At 41.7% G+C, this 23,838-nt stretch overlaps 1 protein-coding gene across 1 annotated transcript; it reads left to right on the forward strand.

Moving 5' to 3' along the window:
• The first annotated feature begins 21,026 nt into the window (after positions 1-21,026).
• On the forward strand, positions 21,027-23,377 carry ADRA2C (adrenoceptor alpha 2C). Its single transcript, XM_085059709.1, has one exon. The coding sequence runs from the start codon at positions 21,412-21,414 to the stop codon at positions 22,744-22,746; it is 1,335 nt and encodes a 444-aa protein (XP_084915835.1). The 5' UTR covers positions 21,027-21,411; the 3' UTR covers positions 22,747-23,377.
• Positions 23,378-23,838: the final 461 nt, after the last annotated feature.

Here is a 23,838-nt window from a genome sequence, read left to right on the forward strand (position 1 = left end):
TGGATTGAAATTCATCTTGTTATTTTAATTTAAATCAAAGCCACAACTATCAATTAATCTTTTTTAACAAAAATTCATCCATTGGTTCCTCCTTATCAACTCCTATCCTTGCTGGAGTCGTGGTTTTCTTTCTCTAAACTAAGAATACTAACTCTTACTGATGCTGAACAGATAGAGATGTTCAGTAAGTGCACTATGAATGCTGCAGAACATCCTGAGCACAGGAGCAGATCTGCATATATCTTAATTTTATGATCACTTCTTCTTCTGGGCCTTTTTATATCTTTGAATACTTCTGTGGAACTTAGCATAAAACCTGTCTTGCCTAAATCTAGTCTCATGTGTATTTGCAGAATTGGGGCCACAGAGAATAACCCAAATCACTGCATCATTTTTAATTACACTCTACTATACGCATAAGCCCTCACTAGTCATCATTAATTTTAGATGAAGTAAAACATTAGTTCAAGTAAAAATCTCAACTACCCTTGCTGCACTGGAGTTGTTTTTCAATTAAGGAAATATTTGATCCATTAAAGTGAATGCTAAATATGATATGGATATCATAAACACACAGTATTACACTCAAAAACACTGGCAGAAAATGAAAGCTCCCTTTCAAATCTAAAGGTGTAAAAGATTTATTAGCAGTTTAGAAAACTCCTATTTGAAATTGACTACAAATTTCCTTCAAATGTAACTTCAGTTGCTTTATTTTCTCGGGTGGAAATTCACATATGTGTTGCAGGTGAACTCAGTGCATGTGGCCCTCTGTAAAAATAAAGCTATGCTAATTCCTGTGATAAAGTTCTTTCTCTCTGTCCAACAACCACCCCCAAATATACATGCATGTAATACAGGCATGACAAGTTACAGCACTGCCTTCCACACCCTAACCTGTTTCTAGTGTGAGGGAGAGGCATTTTCACACACAAGAGATACACCTCTTCAAGCCATGCTGCTGCATATCCTGCTGTACATATGCATTTAATATATATTCTTCAGACTGAATGAATCTGTTACTCTGAATTTCTCTATTGGGCTCTTTTCATTGAGGGCAGAACTGTCAGATCTGCAGAAAACTGTCTTCAGTTGGAAATTTGTCCTCCATTTAGGAAGCCCAAGGCTGTTAAAAGGAACCTTAGCAATTCAACCCATGGTTCTTTGTATTTCCTCACAGCTTGCTGGCATCTGCCTTTTCTTAACTGATCAAGCTACTACCAGAATCAAAGTCTTTGTCCAGACCTTTCAATACAAAAACATAAATGGGACATATTTGAAGCCTACTAGGATTAAGCCTTACAAACTTAATATAGATTGGAAGGAGTTTATGGATATTAATTAGTTCAACCTCCTGCTCAGAGCAAGGTGGGTCACCTTGTCCAGCTAAATTTTGAATGTCTCCAAATGATGATTTCACCTGCCAATTAGTATCTATGGATACCACATTTTAGTGAGAAATATTATCTTTCATTAGACCAGCAGATATAGCTGCAGCAGTCTGAATTGCCTTGACCATTAGCATTTTAGAGGTTATTCCTTAATTTTACCACTTTAATGCACTATTCTGCAGCATTACTGGTAAGACCATAATGAGGTATGCTAAAACCTACAGAATTTAGATGGCACTAAGTCCTGCAGGGCCCTGCAGCAAGGGTCAGACTGTTGGAACACCACTTAAGCCTATGGTCTTACTAATATTTCTTACTGAGAGTGCTAAAATCCTAAACTGTAATTATAGATGCACCTTAAATGCTATGATTTCTAAACTGTGTGTTTGCTTTCCTGGAAAGGGAAGCTGCTGATTTACAGAGGAGGGATTTGGAAAATTTAATCCCTCAAAATTAAACTTTCTCCAAAGTACATATTAATATATATCCAAAGCAGTTTAATCAAGAACAAAACTGTAAGAAAGTGTTTCTTAGCAGAATGTGAATGCTGGCAAAATGACTCAGCTGGGGAGTCAGACTGATACAAGGTGGGGACTCTCACTCTGGCTTAAAAGCTGCTCTGCAGAGGCCATGGGATGGCTGGGGTGTGACACTCTGATTATCCAAGGGCACAGACTGAGCTGTAATGTGAGGTCCCATGCTAATAGGAGCAAGACCAACCCAGAGCATCAGCATGTTTAACTTCTGGCAGAGAAGCATAACAAAACTGTCTTTTTCTCATGCTTTGTTTTAGCTTTTTGATTTATCTATCAGACTGTGTGTACAGGAGCCAGCTGGATCAGGGCTCCAAGCTGCAGATTCCTGAGGGATTTTGTATCTATTTGTATTTCCATGTGCCCAGGTAAGAGCTTAGTCCCAGGCATGGCCTTTGAAAGGTGGGTTCAGCTGATGAAGTGTAGATGTCTGTGGACCTTCAAGCAGTCCTGGGCTCTTCTTTCAGTCAATGGGCAGAATTAGATGTTCTTCAGATATCCATTATCTCATCCTAAAATAGACACCTATATTTGGTCAGATAAGGTTCCTTCCATTGGGCAGAAATTGGACTTTAGGATGACACAGACATTAATGTGTATGTCATAGATATCTCAAGAGAAGTGAATCCCCCCAATTGTTAATGTTGTTATACACCTATTAGTACAAATTATACCCAGTTTGGATCCTAATTTAACATTCTGTATCAGGACTACAAGCCAGAGGTATTGTCCCAGTGTAGAATAAGGGTGAATTCAGGCTTACCTCTTACCTGAGGTAAGATACTTTGGAAGACATGAAAAGCAAAACTGACACATGCCTTTCAAACCATATTTTAAGCCATATTTCAGTAAGAAAAAAATTCCTTTAATGCTGTCCCAGTGGATGAAGCACCACTCCCCCTGTGAAAGTTGAACACAATGGATTATTTGCTTCACATTTAATAATTTTTATTCAAGCTATCAGTGCTAAAAATGCTTACTAATACTACCTTCTGTCAGAAACAGAAAATTCCCCAGAAGTAATTAATTTTAGAAGTCTGAATCTGAAAATTCCAGCTAAATCCCCTGACGCTGGGGTTCTCCTTAATATGTGACAAATTTTCTTGTTTGATCAGGAGAAGCTTTAAAACATTCGGAAAACAATGAAAACAAAAATTGAAACCTGAGTATTTCTTTTAAAATACAGTATTTTTTGCAGCTATCTCCAGTTTAAATTTCTTGTGTCTATTGTTATTATTCTTTATGCATAACCCAACTACAAAACTGATGTCACTGAAAGCTGGCATTCTGTGATGCTCATCCTAGAATCAGACAGATTTATTCAAATGAAAATATTACTGCAAAACAGAGGATGTCTTTCAGATAATAACTTTTCTCAGATCCTGCACGGAGATAGAATTTTCTAATCCATTTAAATGATACTGGTCTGGTTTCAGGCATGGTCCTTATGGCATTTGTTACTGTAAATACTTGATTTGGTCTTTCTATCTCCTTTCCAATTCTGTTCCCATGGCTTGGTATTTAAAGATTTGTCACCTGCCTTCTCTACCTGGTATCAATCCCCTGGGCAAACATTACCAGTAATAATGATTATGAGACAGAATATTGTGTACTTTTGCCAAGGTTTATTATTTATAAAAATGGTTTTCCAAGGAATCCCCCCAAATAATTTTCTCTTGCAGTTCAAGTTTGTACTCTCTGATGATTTTTTCTAGCCCTATGGAAGCCTGTTGGCCACACCAGACTCAGGAGAGGGCAATGGTCATTGAGTGTTCATTTCCCAGCAAACACTGGCTCAATGTGCACCAGAGCTGCAATCATGATCTGTAAAGTAGTGGTATATGCTTTAATAACTGAAATTAATGTAATGTAATCCACTGCACTAGAGAATATTCTCACAGAAAAATAAGAAATAAAAGGCAGATCATGCCCCAGTGGGTTTACAAGCTTACAGTAAATCAAAAGATTGCAAACAGATATTAAGAGGTAGGAAAATCTTTGAGTGGCTTCAGTGCATCAGCAACCTAACTGTTCCCAAATGCTTCTTTTTCTTATTAAGAAATTCAATTAAGCATACAAATCATAGAAGATCAAGGTGAAATATCAGCCTGCAGAGTTCATCTACTCTATCCCCTGCCAAAGGTACAAACCTCCATATTTATGCCATTCCTACTTTTATTCAGACGTATTCACTGTGTTTCATGTACTACAGCTGAGCAACCTATCACACAGTATTATTAACTTTATTGGTGCACACTTTCTCCTGATGTTTAGTCTGAGCTTAGCATGCCAGAATTCCTCACAGAGATGAGAAACAGATTTTGCCATTATTCTTGACAACAACTTCTTTCAAATTCTGGAATGGTTTGAGTTGGAAAGGGCCTAAAAGATCACCGAGTTCCAACCCACTGCCAGGGCCAAAGACACCTTCCACTAGACCAGGTCGCTCAAAGCCCCATCCAGCCTGGTCCTGAACACTGCCAGGGTTTGGGGATCCACAGCTCCTCTGGGCACTGTGCCAGTGCCTCATTGCTCTCACAGTAAAGAATTTCTTCCCAATATCTAATCTGAACCTACACTCTTTCAGTTTAAAGCCATGCCCTCTTGCCCAATCACTCTGTGCCCTTGTCAGAAGTCTATGTCTGCCTTCCTTATAGGCCCTTTTCAGCAATGGAAGGTGCTCTTAAAACCCCAAGGCTTCTCTTCTCGAGGTTGAACACCTCCATAGCAGAGCTGCTCCAGCCCTCTGAGCATCTTCATGGCTTCCTCTGAACTCACTCCAACAAGTCCATGTCCTTTACTTGTGGGATTCCAGGTGGGGCACATTTGCAAATGACCAGATTCACACAGCATCAATGCAACCGATGCATCATTTGTCATAGTCACAAAGATGGAAAGTACTTTCACGTATTTGTTTGAATTTGGGAACGGAATGCTTTCATTAGCCATTCTCAGAAGGAAAGGGAAGATTGCTAGAGCATATTAAGTAATCTTATGAATCTGGATAAAATATGAGAGGTGTCTCTATCATGCATTATGATCAGGAAACCAAGCTCCCTGGAGTTATCTTAAAATATACCTGTGCACCTTCATCAATCTTATTTTGGAAGATTTCTGAGCTTTGGTTTGTGTATCAGTGAGGTCTAGAACCTCATCCATTTTCTCTGTAAGCAAATTACTGTGATCAATGGCAAATTCTGCACTAGAGACACTCAAAAAAGTATTATGGGTTTATTAGAGATGACTGAGTCCATGGCAGGCACAAGTGTTAGAGTATTAGAAGACAAAAAAAATTATGTGCATTTTAAGGATATCCCAAGCACATCCAGCCACACCTACAAACTGCTTGCTTGGAACAGGGAACAGGTCAGGAATAACAGTGCTTAAAACAGAATAAGGAATCCAGAGAAATTAATGAAATGTATTCCAATAATTTATGTGAGCTTTTCATAACTGGTCAGGGTATCATAGCTGCAAACCACTCAACAGTTTTAACCACCACCTTATTCAGGGACATAAAACTACAGCTGTTTCCTTAAAGTAAAGACCTTTCTCCCCAGTTTCCTGCTTGAGGGCAGAGAGTGCTGGGTGCTGCCCCAGCCCAGCCTGTGGGGTTTGAGCTGTGCAGCTGCTGCCTGCACTTGTCTCCTCTTCCCATTTCACCATTGCTCAGCACATCTATTTGGAGCAGATTTAAAGTGTTTGCTCTCAAAGTGAACCCAGAGGAATGCAGAAGGAATGAAAAGGCCAGCAGGATTCCACTCTGAGCAGTGACTGTGCATTGCTTGAGGCTGTTTTCCCTTATTTTCTCCCATAACTTCTATAATAAATTTATCTGTTTTTAACTTCCCAAAGAGTTCAGGGTGTGGCAGTGTGATCTTTGGGTGCTCACTTGTGATGGAGGGAGTTGTAGAGAAAACTTTTTTTCAGATGGAATTCCTTCACTTCAGAACAGCAATTACCATTTATCAACCATTCCTCCTCCTCTCAGCTTCCTTCACTAGGGTTATTTCTTCCAGTCTCCCAATTTATTAGACTATTTCTAGCTCATGGCTAAACCCTAAAACACTGTATTTTTCCTTCTTGTCTTCTTTCCCCCCTTTCACTCCTCTGTCCTTTGAATGACAGGTCCAAAGGAAATACCATAATCCAAAAAAGTTATTTTAACTTTTTGGAGGATCTGTCTTCTTGTTTACATACCTCATTGCCATTTCTGCCTGCCTTGTGGGCTGCCTGTTCTGGATTCACCACCACATACCACTGATTCCTTGGATCCTTCAGAAAAGTTTGTTTGCTTAGGCTATTTTGTTGCAGCTGATATTCATTTATCAAAGCCAAATGCTAACCCATAGATTAATGTCTGTTAAGAATTTCCTGCACCTGACTGATAAAATTATTAAGGAAAAGAAAAGATGTTTCATGATGCTACAGAAAATGCAAATGTCAATTTTAGCAGATCTGAGATCTAAAGCTGAAATGAAATAACATTTTAAATGGCCAAATTGAATGAACTGAAAAATGCACCATCCGGAAAACATTCCATCTGACTCCCAATTGACATCTTAACTAAATAATTTTAGTAAACAAATAAGAGACAGAATTGAAAAGAAACAGATTAAAAGGGAATGAAAATATCTGTATGAAAGCTGAATCCCATACTTTTATGAGTTACAGCTGATATCAGAGAAAAGCCATAATTACTAAGCAAATCTCTCATACTCATCAAATAACTGGGAGATCTTTAATGCTGGCAAAACAACTCCTGATCTTCTCCAAGTAACTTCCACATTGCCATAGAAGGGTGATATTTTCCATGCTTGGGTTATTATGCAGTTATTTCATTGCCACCCTGATTTTTCTAATCCTCTGATGAACAAACTACTTTGCAAACGTTGTGATTTTAAAATCCTTTGTAGATAAAGAAACAAAGAGAAGGCTCACTTTGACATCCCAGTGAAACTGTCTGTGATTGCAATGAATTCTTAAAAAAATCTCACTGACTGTCATTTCCCAATGCCAGTACCATGTCAGGGTGCAAAGCCATGGATATCTATGGCCCTTTATAGCAGGGTCATCCACTGCATTGTGTTTGATCCTGTGCTCTGTGTCCATGAAATAATTCATTTCCCACTAGCTAAAGCAACTTTCTGCAACCTTTCAAGGTTTGAAAAATTAGGTCTTACTGCCTACAGGCTGGTAGATAATCTGTTGATGTTTTTAGCTGCCTTTTTTGTGAAACTGGAAACATCATTTGCTGTTGAGGCTGGGGTTCTTTGCCATTTATGAGTTTTCCTCAGAAGGGAAAAGGGACCTTTCTCTCTGTCCTGAAACTGTTCACCTCTGCCCTGACAATTCATAGTCCCTTTATAATGCCTGATGAAGAGAGTGGAAAATTGTGTTAGTCTGGCATAATAGCCAGTGTTATGTACCTGGTTTTCACCTGGGGCAGTGTATACATTTAGGGATTTTTTTTTGCTGAAATTAATGGATGTAGTTAAATAATTTCATATTTATTTCTTTCTAGTTCACTTGTAAACATTTTAGAGCAAAAGCAAACTCTGTATTCTGGGGTTTGTCATAAGATCACAAGAATCTGATCTGCTGGTACTGAAATGGAAAAGTTTCTCATTGTCTTCCACAGTCATGCCTACAGCAAAAATCCCCCTAAAAGCTTTCTTTCCTCTGAGGAAATCTCCAGTCAGATCTCCTGGGAACAGAGCACAGTCCTGCATCTCCATGGGCAAAGCAGGAGCCATGGAGTGTGTGTCCCACAGCTACACCTGCCAGGGCTGTCCCACCACGCTGCCCTGGAGCTCTCCCTGCAGAGGTGAGCCCATTCATTCCTGGTGGGAATTGCAGCAAGGGTTGCTGCTGAAGCACTGCAGTTAAACAGTGCTATTGCCCAGAGGGAGAGGGAAAGAGCACAGGAGGAATAAAGAACAGTTATTCAACAGGAAGGGTTTGCTGCTCCCTTCAACATCAACCCAGATGCAATATATTCTGCTCCCAACTGGTTTAGCACCTCAATACATCAAACATATCAACCTTTGTTTTTACTGGACCTCTTTGCTAGAATTATTCACCTTAATTACATTTTTAATGCCTGACCACTGAGAAGGAGGAAAAGAACAAGTTCACTGTCTCTCTCTACCTTCTTCAAAGAAGATTTTCCCCATTTTTATGGTTTAAAAATTACTTAATAAATCTTTATAGACTGAGGAACAGTAAAAGCTCTAGTTCTCTTTTGGGCAGAAAAAACCCCCACATATATGAGGATAAATTATTGAGTTTAATACATCTCACTTCTCACTAAATAATGTTAGCACACTATTCAGAGAAATATTGGAACAAAAATGAATGGAGACCCATTATAATGTTACATACAATTTGTCTGATATATTTAATCATCTTTATGCCTTCTACACGATGAATTAAAAAGCACCTTCATGGGAGAATCTTGATGACAGTAGTACAGGTTAAGTGGTTGGTCAAAACTATGTTTCTATCCTGAGTTTTTGATCAACAGATTTAGTGCAAACACACAATTCTTTCAGTTTATCCTATGCATGGTAAAGTGTATCTTTAAACAAGATATTAAGGTGACAATGTACCAAGGAAATGACAAATTTTTTGCAGTGACTTCTGCAGCTTAAAATGTTGACTGTAATATGCATTTCTAGAGGATCAAAATTAAAAATCAAATATTCACAAAAAATGTACAAAAATTTATATCTGGATTTAGTGAACATCCATCCATTTTAGGTGCAAAGACAAAATTGTGGTATTTTCCAGTGTAATACCTGCTGAAATAGCCATGATTTCTGAGATTGTTAGTATATGTGGTCTCATTCAAATATTTTTAAACCAATTTTTAAGTATTTTTAACTACTAAATGTTTTTTTCAGTAGATTTTGTTAAGCAAGATAAAGTAAAAACTTCCTCTGTAGTTTTCCAGGCAGTTTCAACTTCAATGAGAATCAGAAAAATGTTGCACTTAATTTCTACACACTCCTTCACTAATGATACCATTCCTACTTCTTCCTGAGGGAGCATGTCCATTTACACATTCACATCCAATTGCACACAGCCTGCTTTGAATTTTGGTTTATTTTTTTTCTTCTTTGGAAAGGAGGCAGGGAATTCTCCTCTGCTCATCCCTTGCCAGACAAACTTCTGCTGGTGAAAACCCCTGAGCAAGGGGAAGGAAGGTGATTTTCAGATCCCTGGCTGAAAGGTTTCTGTTTGAGAGCAAAAAGTAGCTTGGCCAGGGGACTAAAGGCAAGTAAGCAAATCTTTCTAAGTTACATTTGGGGAAGCCAAAGGAGAAGACATCCGGAAGTAATTTCTTACATTAGGATCACTGCATTAAAAAATCCATTAGAAGTCTTTGAGGTAGGGAACAGAACTCAAAATAGCTCCTTATTCTCCTGATGACAGGCAGCAAAATGGTTACTGCTCTGACATAAAAGGATTTATCTAAGAAAAATGTCTGCCAGAGAATCAGAGTACCTCAAAACCTCAAAGTAAAGCTAGAAATAAATTGACAGTGCAATCACTGATTTTTAACTAATAGAATTTAATACAGAGTATCATATTTCTACTCTACCATCCTTTATAAGTAAGCAGATTTAGACAAATCTTTCTGATAGAAAATCAACAATACTACTGTGTTCTCCAGGAAAATGTCTCCATAACATTCTGAAATGAAACTTGAAATAAAGTTGAAATAAAACCTCTTTATGCAACTAAAACAATATGTTTGAACATTTCAGAGAAGAATCTTATATTCTGGACTTGAGGCTTGATTTGTTTGCTTAAATTTTGGCAACAAAGGCCTGAACACAGTGCCTGTGTAGTACCTGCAGGTGAAGCAGGATTTGCTCTGGCATTGACTCTGGCACTAAACATCCAGGGTCAGACAATTGAAGTGAGCCCCAGGCTTGTCCTATCTGAAGATAAAAACAACAACTGAAAAGCATCAAAATATTCATTCTCCCAAAACTTCAGATTTTTTGATTTGATGAATTCTCCAAGCACCTTAGTGTTTTGAAATCCAGGAGTATTGCAAATTCATTAAACAAATGTTTACCTCACCTCATGTTATCAGGATCAAATACTGAAGATATTTGAATACCACTCTATTCTCTTCAAGGTATTGAAATCATAAAGTAAAATACAACCTGCTGATATTTTCACTGGTGTTATTCAGTGTCTTTCTTGTGCCTTTTGAAATAAGACAGAATGGGACACATTGAGCTGAAATTCACTATCAGCTTCTTGAGCCATCCATAGGAATACACTTAACTGGCTTATCATGACCATTCTAAAATATTTCTTTTTATTCCTTTTAATGGGAGATATAGATGCTTCCATACTAGTCACCAATAAGAAGCACTAGAAATACACTACTTTATGGCAGTATGTCAAGAATATTGAAATAAACCTGCAATAAAAAGATATGTCAGAATTAAAAGGAGATACAGCAATAAAAATGGCAATCTGACTCTTGCTTTTTACAGTGAATGTAAAACATGGATAAGTGTTCTTCATTTCAATAGCAATCAATTCATAAATACACAGACATGGATCATTAGCATCTGCAAATAAACATTGCCTCTTCTCCAAGAGCTAAGAACCTCAAGTGCAATGAATGATGCTTTTCATATTCCAAATCAATATTTTTTTTCAATTTGTTTTGTATTTGCTTCCAAAGTCAATTAGGACTTCAATACTATTAATATTGTTATAAGGGTGCATGCTCAGTCACACAATCTGATATTTCACTCTGCTCTTGAAGTAGTTCTTGTAAGTCTCACAGCTAAGAGAAGGTAACAATCCAATATATATTTTATCAGCAAGCTAATAGTCACAAGACTTTTCTAATAATACTGTCTAGAAGAAGCCACAGCAGAGGCCATTTCTTTGTCTTATATATGTGGACTGTTAAATATTCTTGGCAGTTTCTGACTGTTATTGGAAAGCCTGAATTAAAAATATCTTCTGTTGTGACCAGCAAGCATTAAAGGATGGTGTCCAGCATCAGACAAGTCAGTGCACACCTCTGCTTGCTTCTGGGAGTTACAAAATAAACTACAACCAGCTGCCTTTCCCACTGTTCTGTGTCTTCAGTGCTCTTCTTGTGTCTTTTAAAATATGTGTGTCTCACATTGATTCCAAACTCAGTTGTATTTCCTGAGCTTCATGTTTCCATGAGTCTAGGTATCTCTGCAGGCTTTCCTCTAATTTGGTCAGTGGCAAATTGGGTGGTATTTAGGTTTTGCTCATACAGTCTCCACTGCTGATCTCCAGCTTTGCTCTAAGGAGTAATGTTTGCTGCTTTGTTGCTCGGTCATGAATTCTGCCTAGAGAGCAAAAGCTTGCACCTTCATGCTCCAAACAAGAAAAAGAGACATAGACTGGGTCTGCCAGCACACAGCAGTATTCTGGGGCTCTGCTGCTGCTTCAGGATCAGGAAACTGCCCAGACAGTCTCTCCAGCTCATCTGAGATGAAGCAGGGTCCCAGGCGCTGCTTCGCCTCCTGACTTGGAAGGGACATGTGGTGTGTCTGTGCACACCCTGGGGAGCAGGGACTGGGTGGTGGCAGAAGCACCTCAGACAGCACACCAGACTGTACCAGGGTGTTAGCAGCAGAAAATCAGCATGTGCATCATTATTGGCCAGTTTGTCACTGGGAGGAGCACACAAAGGGCTTTTCTCTCCTGTCACTTGCTCTAGTTTAAACCGGGATGAATCCTGTTGAACATTGTCAATTTAGGCTGATATTAACCTGGAACAAATGCCTATATCAAGCCTCGTTATGTATACTGAGAGACAGGACTTTGTTGCTGTAATTACATTTTTTTAAAGATGTGAGTTGCATAAATCTCATAATCATTTCCTCTGCCTATAATGGCTGTAATCTGCAGTTCAAGAAGATTCCTAATTAATATTAATTCCCACCCTGTGCACAGTGTGTTTTGGCAAGTAATTAGGTCTGAAGGGATGGCCAAACACTGATCCTCAAATTTTGAACAATTTAATTACAGGCTTGTTTTCTGCGTGGAGCTGCATAAGACATGAGTTTAGTGGAGAGCATCAGTGCAGTCCTCCCCCAGAGGCTGCTCTGGAGCCAGAGCAGAGAGTGCTCTGCAGGAGGGGAGAAGGGCAGGGTTTCTGCCCAAAACCACTGGATTTCCATGGAAGACAAACCATCAGGTCGAGTGAGTGACTGCCTTGAGGCAGCTCGGTCAGACTGCTGAGCTTGATGAAAATGCCTTCCTGAGAGAAGCTTCCTAATAACTGGAAACAGAAAGTAGCCACTCAAAAGGAAGGACACCTTAAATTTCAAAGGGGTTCAACAACAAAGAGGCTGCCTTTGTCATGGACTTGCAGAATAATTTTGCATGACTCTGCACATGAGAAACTACCCTCTTTAAGAAATGGAGTCCTTTCTCAGATATTCTTAATATTTTTTACTCACTAAGCTAATGCTGAGGCCACCTACAAGCATGAGTTACTGCTCTAAATAAGGAGGAAACTTCCCCTGTACCAACCTGTCACTTATTAGCAGTTTCTTTGATACCATATAATGGGAACTTCACTGATAGGGGGAGCTCTGAAACCTTCACCCACTCCCTTTCACACATTCTAAAGAAATCGTGAAAATTAACACCAGTAAAATAATGTTACACATCTCACTCAAATTTTCAGAGATGAGAGAGAATCCAAATGCTTCTGCCCAGTCAGAGGTGCCAAAAAAAAGTGCTCCAAGTAGCAGAACAGGATTGCTAATTTTTCAATGACATAAGTGACAGATAGTGATAATACAGGCAAATAGTTAAATGCGCAATGATTAGTAACAAATGCTTTATAAATCATTAAATGTGTTTGCACAGGTGCTTCAGAAAGGCCTTACTTGTAAACTCTTTATTTATAACCTAAGTATAATTGTGGATTTCAGCCCAGATTTGCACCTGCTGGAATTGCTTAATATAAACAACATGAATCAGAACATCTGACTGGGATGGTCGTAATTAAAGATCAAGAGAAGAAAAAAAAAGAAAGTAATATTCCTACGATGCATTGGTATTTCCTCACAGGATGCTCCCTGCACTGTCAACCATGTTAACAGATTTTGATGGCAAAGTCAGAGTTACCTGAATCTTATTCATCTAGGACAAGTAGAACACAAATAAGGCACTTTTAATATTGTGCCAAACTAGCTTCCATGTCCAATAGCTGCAGCTACTTAAATGATCAAGGACTGGGGGCAGCTAGCAGAGGTTTCTGATTGATTATGGTCTTCCTGCTGTGAAACAATGGTTCCAATGGGTTATACCTTTTGATCTCCTGAACTTTCTGTGAACTTGAAATCAACAATTGCTTTGCATGACAGGAAAATAGGAGGCTACAGTATTGTTGCCAGTCCTGCTGTGCATCTTGTTTGAGTTAAACTGTTCTTATTTGCAAAAGCCTATGTTTACCATGTTCAGTAGATAATTTGTTCCTAAAGGTGCACTGCAATTTTTTACATAATACTCTTGATGATTTCCATTAGCCTAGATAACATAGAGCATAACCTACTGCACACTGAAGGTGTTGAAAAAATTATAAGATCAGAAAAAACACAGTATGTGAGCCCATACTCCCCAGATGTTTGTGAAATGAAGAGGGGATGAAAGGAATGGTTTTGTCCCTCCTTCTTCTCCTGTCTCTCTCCCTTCCTTTCTCCATTTCTTCCTTGCTTCAGCTTTCTTACTGGCAAACATGAGTAAGAATGAGTTACAGGAATTTAAAATTATTTTTCTGACACCTTTTCTGCTTTGTAAGATGCTTCTAATGAGTCATTTTCACTTAAAAACTTTGCTGACTCTTCACTATGTACTGATATTTACTGATTTGCCATTTCTAAATATAAGGCCCCATTCATCAAAACACAGAAGGAGATGCATAATTTTAATTAAACAGTGGAATTCAAATCCAAAGTAGACAGTAAAATGTCAAAGGCATCTCTTTGAGTTGCATTCTCCAGTGGATTGCACAAAGTGTACTCAGAGATAATGCTAAAGCAGGGAGGTAATGCTTGCTAGAAGTCACTGCTCCAAACTCATTCCAAATTTTGGGCTCCTTTACAGACTATGCAATTGTTATACAGGCTGGAAATAGTCTCCAGTCATCAAAGAAGAGCAATATCACAGAACAGATTATCAGTATTCTTGGCAATATTTTAAGTGCATGTGTGACAATAACAACCATTTAATACCAAGCTGGAACAAATGAATATGTGAAGGAAAAGAGTAATATTGTTTACAAGGCTTTTACTACTCCTCACTAGCAAGGTGACACCAATGATATGTTGACTTGACAGATACAGTGTACAGATCCAGTCACAGCTCACTTGACAGTAGTGAAAAGTCTTTTGGATTGAATAATCCTTTTTTGGAAGGACACTTTTCCCTCAAAATTAAATAAGTGAAGAAGTGCTGTATCTCCTCTGAAAGCATTACTAGAAGTCATGTACCTCTTTTCTGTATATGATGAAATTTACAGACACTGGGGGCACTTGAACATCAACTATACACAACCAACATGAAAACAAAAAATCAGAAAAATATTAATAGCTTCAAAATGAAGGATGAATACATAAGGAAAGACTTTCAACTGTAACATTCATTTAAGCCTTCTGATATGGCAGAAACTGTATTTGACATTATGCAAAAAGAATGGGAAGCCAATTGTAAATTTTATATTAATACAGCAGAGATTTTTCGTTATTGAAACCAGAAAAGAAGAGTGGATTAGCAAGACCACATGGGATGCTATTACAGGGAAAAAAATGGCAGGATAAGTTTAATCTACTGAATACATTAAGGCCAGAAAAGTAAACAAAGAAAAAAAGGAAATATATGAAGAAACATAAACCAGTAAAAAATCATCCTAAAAAAGATAAAAGAGGCTCTGTTGATAGACACTGAAAACAGAAACAGCAGCACTGAAGGAAGACATGAGAACATTTTATCAAACTGTTTAAGGACACAAGCAAAATACAATGAGGAGTAATGTCTGGAAAAAATGAATCTCACCTTATTTTAAAGGAAAACATAAGACAGACAGAACACCTCCCAAACACTGCAAAAAGACCCCACTTATTCTTCCAGTGAAAGATGATAGAACTTGAGGTCTTGAGGTAGTCAAATCTTCATGAGCTTGTAGTTGCTGAAAGACGAAGAATGTTAAATTAACACATGCAATTCAAATCACTGTAGCACAGGGATGAGGAAAGGAAATGGACAGCATGATATTTGGAGACATCCCTATGATTCAATGGGAAGCAGAAATAACTCAGTCTGCTCTTGTTTCCATGGAAAGTCTTCAGTGCAGTCAACTCTGCTGTTTTGAAGTTGCCACTCAAACCAGACACAGGAAACATGGCAAACATTTGCTCTAATTGATCTTGTGCAGACAAGACCTTCCTTCTGCCAAGCATCACAAAATAAAGTACAAGATGGTAGATGCCTCTTCTGCTGTACTGCATGGGATTTGATTTAGTGATGGATTATCATGGCAAGTAGAACCCCCCTTTGAAATCTCTTGGACGGTGATTCAAAATATTAAGCAGAAGTATGCCATCAAGCAGGTGCAGCTGGGAAGGGATGAACTCTGGGGACAAAGATTTCATCTTCTTCTCCCCCACCCTCCCTCACCACCCTCATTCCTCCATTGGAATGGATCCTGTTGCTTGATCATTACTGTGGGAATGGTTATTTCAATATAAATGCAGACAGAGGAGATGTAAGGGTTTGCAGCCAAAATCTGTCTCATCATGAAAGGGCTGTCTTACACTTATGCCAAGCAGGCCCTACAATTAATAAATTAGAGACAGGCAATGCCACAGATGATAAATTATCTACACAGAATTCTCTCTACTTAAAGCTGGAGCTTTTACAAACTTGCATAACCCCATTCAAAATGCAAAATAAACACATTCTTCATGAAAGTTAAAACCAGCAAACTATTTCCTCACATATTACTATACAGAAGATTTTCATAATTTAGAAAAAAAAAAATCCACTGAAATGAAGAAAAATAATGCACTCATCTTGTGCAAAAGGCACAGCCACCAGAACAGGTGTCTGTGAAGGCTATTTAAAGTATTGACTTAATAAATTAGGAATGGAGAAGCCCTAAAATGAGTACAGATAATGGAAACAGTACAAACTGAATTGAGGAAGAGAGGGGCCATAGATCTATTTTTCATGATTCTCCAATAACAGGGGGAATCAACCCAAAACCTCCGTGGTAGCCCCAGGTTTGGCTCCAAAGGGCTGAATCCATGGCACTCTGCAACACAGTCATGGTTGATGGGATCCTGTTATGAGGGCAAAAAAAGACTTGCAGAAACGAGCCAGACAGGATATGGCTGACTCACATGGTTTGACTTCTGTTTTATGGTCTTACCAACACAGTGACAGTGTTTGCTGAGAGCATGAAAAAGGGTTACTAACATATGACAGGAGAAAAATTGCACAGGGGAGCTAAACCAATAACCTTTGTCATTCTATTTTAGCTCAAGCATAATAGCTACTTCAAGCATTTAGAAACACTTTTTAAGTGTTACTAATTAACATTAAAGTTAATTCAAGTGTTAGTTCCAGATTAAGTGTTACTTCCAGATCAAGGGAAAAGTAACAAATAAACTGATTTTGACTTGGTCTTGATACCCAAATTGTCAGCGAAATATTCTTTCATATAGAAGAATGAGTTTAAATCAGACTCATCTAAATTAAACTTTTCTCCTGCTCTGGATATTGTACTACAAAAAATAAAAACAGAGAAAGATATTTGTGTCCGAAGATTGCTTGAAGAAGAAGAAAAAATCTGCTTAGATTCTCATATTTCTCATTAAGTATATATCTAGTATTCACAAATAAATAAAAATTCCTGTAGTATTATTTTCCCAAACTTTCATTCTTGTTTTATGGAAGGCTTTTTTAAAGGCTTTTATTGTTAAAATTACATAAGGATTAATATTTTGGGGGAGGCCAGTTAACAAAGAAAGAACAAAACTGGTTCAAATTACATTTTCAAAGAAAAAGTCGGTTAATGCATAGATTTACAAGAGTTCAATATTCATATGTCAAGGGGAAAAGGATCCAATGCTGTCACAAGCATCAAAATGGGAGCAGGTTGACTCTTAGGTGTTTTGAAAACTCATCTCTATTTATAGATGTTAGAATTCTATCCAAACTTCTTTGAGAAATTTACAGGTTAATGTCCATTTAACACTACAGAATCTCACAATCTTTCCCTTGATAACAAAATTCAAGTTTTGAAGGCCCTGAACTCCTCTCCAAAGTAACTTCTGTTTTCCTTATTTTTAGTTCCTTTCTTTCAAAATCCATAGCAGTCTACTTATTCTTCAACTCTTAACCCATTTTTCTATCACATTGTTTGTACTGCAGGTTATCTTTTGAACTACTCATGGAGATTTCAGCTAACTCATTCTATTTGCTCATGGCATCTTCAGCAGATTTATAACTCAGATTTTGCCTCAGAAAGTATATATGGACAGAATGTTTTGACAGCTGTCAGTTTCTTGTATGGTTGATAAGAAGCAAAGTTTTGTCTATTGATGTAAAGCTTAGTTTCAGAGATTAGTAAACGTTTAGTAAATCAGGATGTTCTATAAACCTTTGTGTCTGTCTGAGACATTTTCAAAGTCACAAGGGGGAAGTAAGGAACCCAGTTTCCACTGAAAATCAGATATCATCCCCTTTATTATGAAAGCTGGCATATTTCTTCTATACATGATAACATCATTCTTCTGTGGATGGAAGATCTATTTTTTTAAAAATGCACAGAAGAGCATTTCATAGCATGGTTAAAATTGTGATGTCTTAAAGATATAAACTATAATGAGAGAGGTTTGTAGGAGGCATTATTTTCCACTAACCCATCTGATACACTAAGGAGGAAAAAATTCACAAGCTTTCAGGCACACAGATCTTAAACAGAAAAGAGAAAAGATGCTTGGAAGTCCAAACCAGTAGTGACACCTTTTTCTCCAAATTCTATGCATGTGCAAGTACAGTGTGCCCTTGTGACAGCATAATTAAGGTCAAATATTCTTAAATTATCTGAGTCTATAGGTTTGGATGTCAGCAGGAATCTTCCCACCAACTTTAGTGGCTAGGTTGATGTCACCTTTGGTATTTGTCCCTGAATTTGGACCTGAGTTGAGGGCACCACTGCCACTCCCCCAGTGACAGCTTTAGGATTTCCCAAGACTTAAATTCAGGTGTGGATCATGGGTCTCTTCTGCCAATGAGCTCTGGTAGCTCAAACTGAAATAGAGGTCAGTCCAAGTTGAGAATCCAAGTAAAAAACAGTAAAAATATGAGACAACAAACACTAAAAAGTAGTTCTGCTCCTGTGGAATCTTCTCAGCCTGCTGCTGTAGGAGGTTTGTAGTTAGATGCTGGATGAGAGAACAAGAGCAGCAGTGACAGTGTACAGATGGATGGCACAAAATCTACTGGATTACTTCAGGAAGAGTGGGCTTGGATCAGTTTAAGCCAAGTCCAGTTTATTGCCTGGAAGTGCCTCATCCAGCCTCCAAACTGCACTTTTTTTATGAGAACCTGTTAACAGCTATCAGGCATAAGCTCAAATAAAGGCCAATGGCTATGAGCTGATAACTGCAGGGAGGCCAGATGTGAGAATGAACATAACAGCAAGTGCAGGAGTTTGGAAGGAAAAAAGGCAGCAAGGTGTCTACATAGTTTGCCAAGTTTCTGTGACTAAAAAAAAAAAATAATAATAATTCAAAAGCACAACTACAACTGATTTATTCACTGTTGTTCACCTTGCTCCTACCTTTGCCTCTTAGCAGACTAAGCAGATTTTCTGAGACTGGTTTTCTTGTAGCTGTGCCCACGCTTCATTCACATCTATATACATGAGCTGGAGTGGCATATGGCTCTTCAGGCAAACAGGATATCAGTTACACATAAAACCCAAGTGTTATTTCCCTGGCTTCAGAGGAATTATGCACTGAATTGTTTCAGCAGCACAGTACAACTTTAATGCTAAAGAAATCACAACAACAACATGCATATTTTGCTCCAAATTTATTTTTTCCCATATCCCAGTAGGCATTTTGTCATTAGAAATGCCAAATAATTGCTTAGACATTTGCTTGTATCATTCCTTCTGTAATGAAACTTCTGCATTGACTCATTCTGAGCAAAGTTTTGAAAAGATTCAATTCTTCTTATCTGGAGGCCCAAAACATTTGCTGAAAGTCTGTTTTGAGTTCCCGTTCACATAAGTTCAAGATATCCTTGCTCAGGACTTTGCAATTACCTTAGTAACAGAACTGAATATCATGAGGTTTTATATATCCCTTTTTTGACAGTTAGTTCCTGAATCCCAAATGTCCTTGTAATTGTGTAGTTTGTATTTACTAAATTTTAAACCCAGACTGGACCAGTTAGATCATACGTTCCAGCTTTCTCCCTAATCCCAGTCACAGCAAAGCTTAGACTGCACATTCCTGCACTTTGCCCTCTCAGATCCTACAAACCATTATAAAACTTCCAAATATGAGGAACTGACCACAAATATTAGAAAGCTGCTTCAGAGGTTACTCAGGTTTCATGTTAAAAACATGCTATTTTCTTCCTGTTCGAACTTTAAAAGCCTCATCTTCCATTCATTTAATCTTCCTGGGGCTTTGCATGCTTTTTTAAGAGCCCTCCTTATCAGTCTGTTTAGGAGGACTTGAGAGGGCATCTGATTTCAATTTCATTTTGTTCTATATGCTACACTTTTTTAATGTGATGACTGCTTCTGCAATTCAGTCTTTAATTAGAATTTGTTACCTGACAGAGTTTATTTCCAACACCATGTCCTTTCCCTTTTACATGCGGTCACAACATGTTTGCTAATTACTCAAGTGAAAAAAAAAAAACCCAACAAAAACCTTCAGAGTAAATTGCTTGCAGAATAGGATAATAGAATCATAATATCCAGAAGAATTTTCCTATCAGAACAAAGCGTATTCATTTCCAATCGTTTACAATACAATCCATGAAGTTACTCAAAGAGACAAAGAGAGGAGCCAGCGCTGGTGGCACCACAAAAATAACTGGAAACAGAGTATCCCTTCAGACTCCCTAAAGCCGAGGCTATTCTGTTACAACTTGTAGATCTTTAAAAGTAGCTCGTTATTTTAAAAGTTTTACAGAGGAAGAGACGTTGTCTCGGCTGTACGTGCCTTCTCTATACACATGTTTGCACTATGAAGAGTAGGATCCTGGCAGCAATAAGTGAACGTGTATCGGGACACGGCGCGTCTGGGTCCGGCTGGGGCACAGCGGAGAGGCACGGAGCAGCCTGGGGATGCGCACGGGCAAAGCACCGGAGCCCTGTGTTTCTCAGGGCGATGGCGATGCGGGAGTTTCGGCAGCTGCAGAGCCGGGAACACCGAGTATAGCCCGCAGCCTGTCCCGCAGCCTGTCCCACCCATCCTGTCCCCAGCCTGTCCCCAGCCTGTCCCCATCCTGTCCCCAGCCTGTCCCCATCCTGTCCCGCAGCCCCCGCAGTGACCCCGCAGCTGCCGGACGCTCCCGGACCGGCCACGGGCGCCCCCCAGCGTGCGAGGCCGGCGCTGCAGCAGCGACCACCGGGCGCCGCGCTCCCGGAGCCGACCCGGCACCGCCGCTCCTCGCACCGGCAGCCGCCGCCCCGCATCGCAGCGGCACCCGCCACCCCCGGGCCGGCCGCCGCGCCCCCGCCGAGCCGCACCGCGCCCGGCACGAACACCTGTCCGGCCGCCGAGCGGCGGGGAGCGCCGCGGCACCGCGCCCGCCGCTCCTCCCGGGCCGCCGCGGGGAGTCTCCCGCAGGGGTCCCGCGGGGCTCGGGGCGCTCGGGACGGCGCGGCGGCGGAGGCTCTCGGGGCGCTCCTGCGCCCGCCGGGGGTTCCGCCGGGGCGGGCGCGGCGGCCGCACCTGCGGGCACTGAGCATGCGCGCGGCGCGGGGCACGCCGCGATTGGGAGCGCGGAGCCAGAGTGGGACGGAGCCGCCGGGAGCCGCTCCATGGGAGTTGATGCCGACGCTGCCGCCGCCTCGGACCCCGCGCCCTGCGAGGATCCAGCTCCCGCCGGGGACTCCCGCCGGCCGCGCGGCGTCTTCTCCGGAGCCGCGGGCTGCCCGGAGCCGGGCATGACCGGGCGGGCGGCGGGGGCCAGCCGTGCCCCGCTGCCCCCTCGCCGGGGGCCGGGCGGAGGCGGCGCCGCCGCGCTCCCTGCCGCGCCGGGGGGGCGCCGCCCGGCCGTGCCCTGAGGAGCGGCGGCGGCGGCGGAGCGGCCGCGGGACCGGCGGCGGGGCGCGATGAGGGCGGCGGGGCGGCGGCGGCGGGGCGGCGGGGCGGGGCGGGGGCTCCGCCGGGCTCTCTAGGACGCCGGCGCCCCGCACACCCACCATGGATCTGCTGCTGTTGGTGAACACGAGCCTGGGCTCCCCCAACGAGTCCCTGGCGCTGCCCCCCGCCTCGCCGTCCTCCTCGGCCCTCCTGCAGCCGCCCTCCCCCTACTCGCCGGCGGCCGTGGCCAGCCTGGCGGCGGTGGTGGGCTTCCTCATCGTCTTCACCATCGTGGGCAACGTGCTGGTGGTGATAGCTGTGCTCACCAGCCGGGCGCTGAGAGCCCCCCAGAACCTCTTCCTGGTGTCCCTGGCCAGCGCGGACATCCTGGTGGCTACCCTGGTCATGCCTTTCTCCTTAGCCAACGAGCTCATGAATTACTGGTACTTCGGCAAGGCTTGGTGTAACATTTACCTGGCGCTGGACGTGCTCTTCTGTACCTCGTCCATCGTCCACCTGTGCGCCATCAGCCTCGACAGGTACTGGTCGGTCACACAGGCGGTGGAGTACAACCTCAAACGGACACCCCGGCGGATCAAGGCCATCATCCTCACCGTGTGGCTCATTTCGGCCATCATCTCCTTCCCGCCATTGATCTCCGTGTACCGGGACCCCGAAGGAGATGTCTTTCCCCAGTGCAAGCTCAATGACGAGACATGGTACATCCTTTCTTCTTGCATTGGCTCTTTCTTTGCCCCCTGCCTCATCATGGTGTTGGTCTATATCCGCATCTACCGCGTGGCCAAGCTAAGGACCAGGACCCTCTCTGAGAAGCGTACGATGCCAGAGGGGTCCTCCCAGACTGAGAATGGCTTGAGCCGCGCTGCTGGCGGCTGCACGTCCCTGAGGATGCCGCTGGGAGAGAACGGACATTATTCAGTGCACCACTGGCGCAAAGCCTCTGAGCTGGAGGACATAGAGCTGGAGGAGAGCAGCACCTCAGAGAGCAGGCGGAGGCGGAGCCGGGAGGAGCATCGCCGCAAAAGCAAGAGCCAGTCCTTCTCCTACTCATATTCCTCCAAGCACTCCAGTAGCCGTCTGTCCCGTGCCAGCAATCGCTCCATGCAGTTCTTCTCCTATCGCCGTCGCCGGAAGCGTAGCAGCATCTGCCGTAAGAAAGTTGCCCAGGCCCGGGAGAAGCGCTTCACTTTTGTGCTGGCCGTGGTCATGGGGGTCTTTGTAGTTTGCTGGTTCCCTTTTTTCTTCAGCTACAGCCTCTATGGTATTTGCCGGGAGGCATGTGAGGTCCCTGAGACTCTATTCAAGTTCTTCTTCTGGATTGGGTATTGCAATAGCTCCCTCAACCCAGTCATCTACACCATCTTCAACCAGGACTTCCGCAGGTCCTTTAAACACATTCTTTTTAAGAAGAAGAAGAAGAACTTCCGGCATTGAGCTGGAGGGATGGATTTGCCTCGAGCAGGAGTAGAGTTAAAAGAGAAGCAGAAGGCTCAGTGCTGGAAAAGAAGGGAGGGAAGAGAGCATGGGGCTTGGGCTTAGGGAGAAGGGAGAGGGCTCGCCCCCTCGGTGGAGCAGGGTGATGCTGTGGGGGACGGGATGGTGTTGGGGAGGCTGAGGGCATTCACCGTGGTACAGAATGGTGACAGGGTGCTGGGGAGCCCTGCTGGAGTGTGGAGGGGTAAATGGGGAGGGAGTGGTTGTCTTTGAACCCTGACAGAGGGCATGGGGAGCCCGCAGAGGAACACAGGCTGAGACACTGAGTTTGAGAGGCAGTGAGATTTCACGAGCTCTGGAATTTTGTGGGAAAACAAAAAGAGACATCAAGAGGAAAGGGTTAAGTGGCAGTGGTGGTGGAGATTCAAGTATTTATAAATAGGGCAGCTGGGGCCTGTGGTGGATTTGTCCCAGTAAGAAATTGGCTTTTACTGCTTGTGTGGGGAAGGAGAGTGCAAAGTACCAGGTACTGACAGTGTTTTGAGTTTTGAGAAAGGATTTAAATGTTTGCGAAAATAATCCTAAAGAACAATCCAAACTCTTTTCTAAATAAACCTTTGTACTGTTAAAACCTTCTGAATCATGATTTTGCACAAGGGATGAAGTCAAACAAAGCATGGGGTTTTCTTTTCCTTTGGAGGGGTCTTTGCCTTTGGATGGGAAGTATTTTTCCTATCTTCCTGTAGTTTTTGATTAGTCAGTGGGACAAACCTGGGAGTCTTGCATTTTTTTTTTATGAAAGAGAGCACATATACCCCATGACCTCATTTCCTCCTGCTGGATAACCAGGCAGTAAATTCCTGCTCCATCTCTCTCAGATCAGTGACCGAAGGACCTTGCTGTCCTGGAGCAGATAGTGAGGGAAAAAAAAGTCATTCTGGTGAACTTGCCTAACTTTTTTTATAAAAATAAAATAAAATAATCAAATTTCCACTTCTATGTGCCCAGGGGAACTTTTCCTCCCATCTTTTTCAGTCCCCCTCCAAGGGCTAATCTCAGGGCTGGATGCATGCTCCTCGTTCTCAGACAGGC

This window comes from Lichenostomus cassidix, chromosome 4 (genome assembly GCF_008360975.1).
Source record: "Lichenostomus cassidix isolate B80296 chromosome 4, HeHo_3.0, whole genome shotgun sequence".
Taxonomy (NCBI): Eukaryota; Metazoa; Chordata; class Aves; order Passeriformes; family Meliphagidae; genus Lichenostomus; species Lichenostomus cassidix.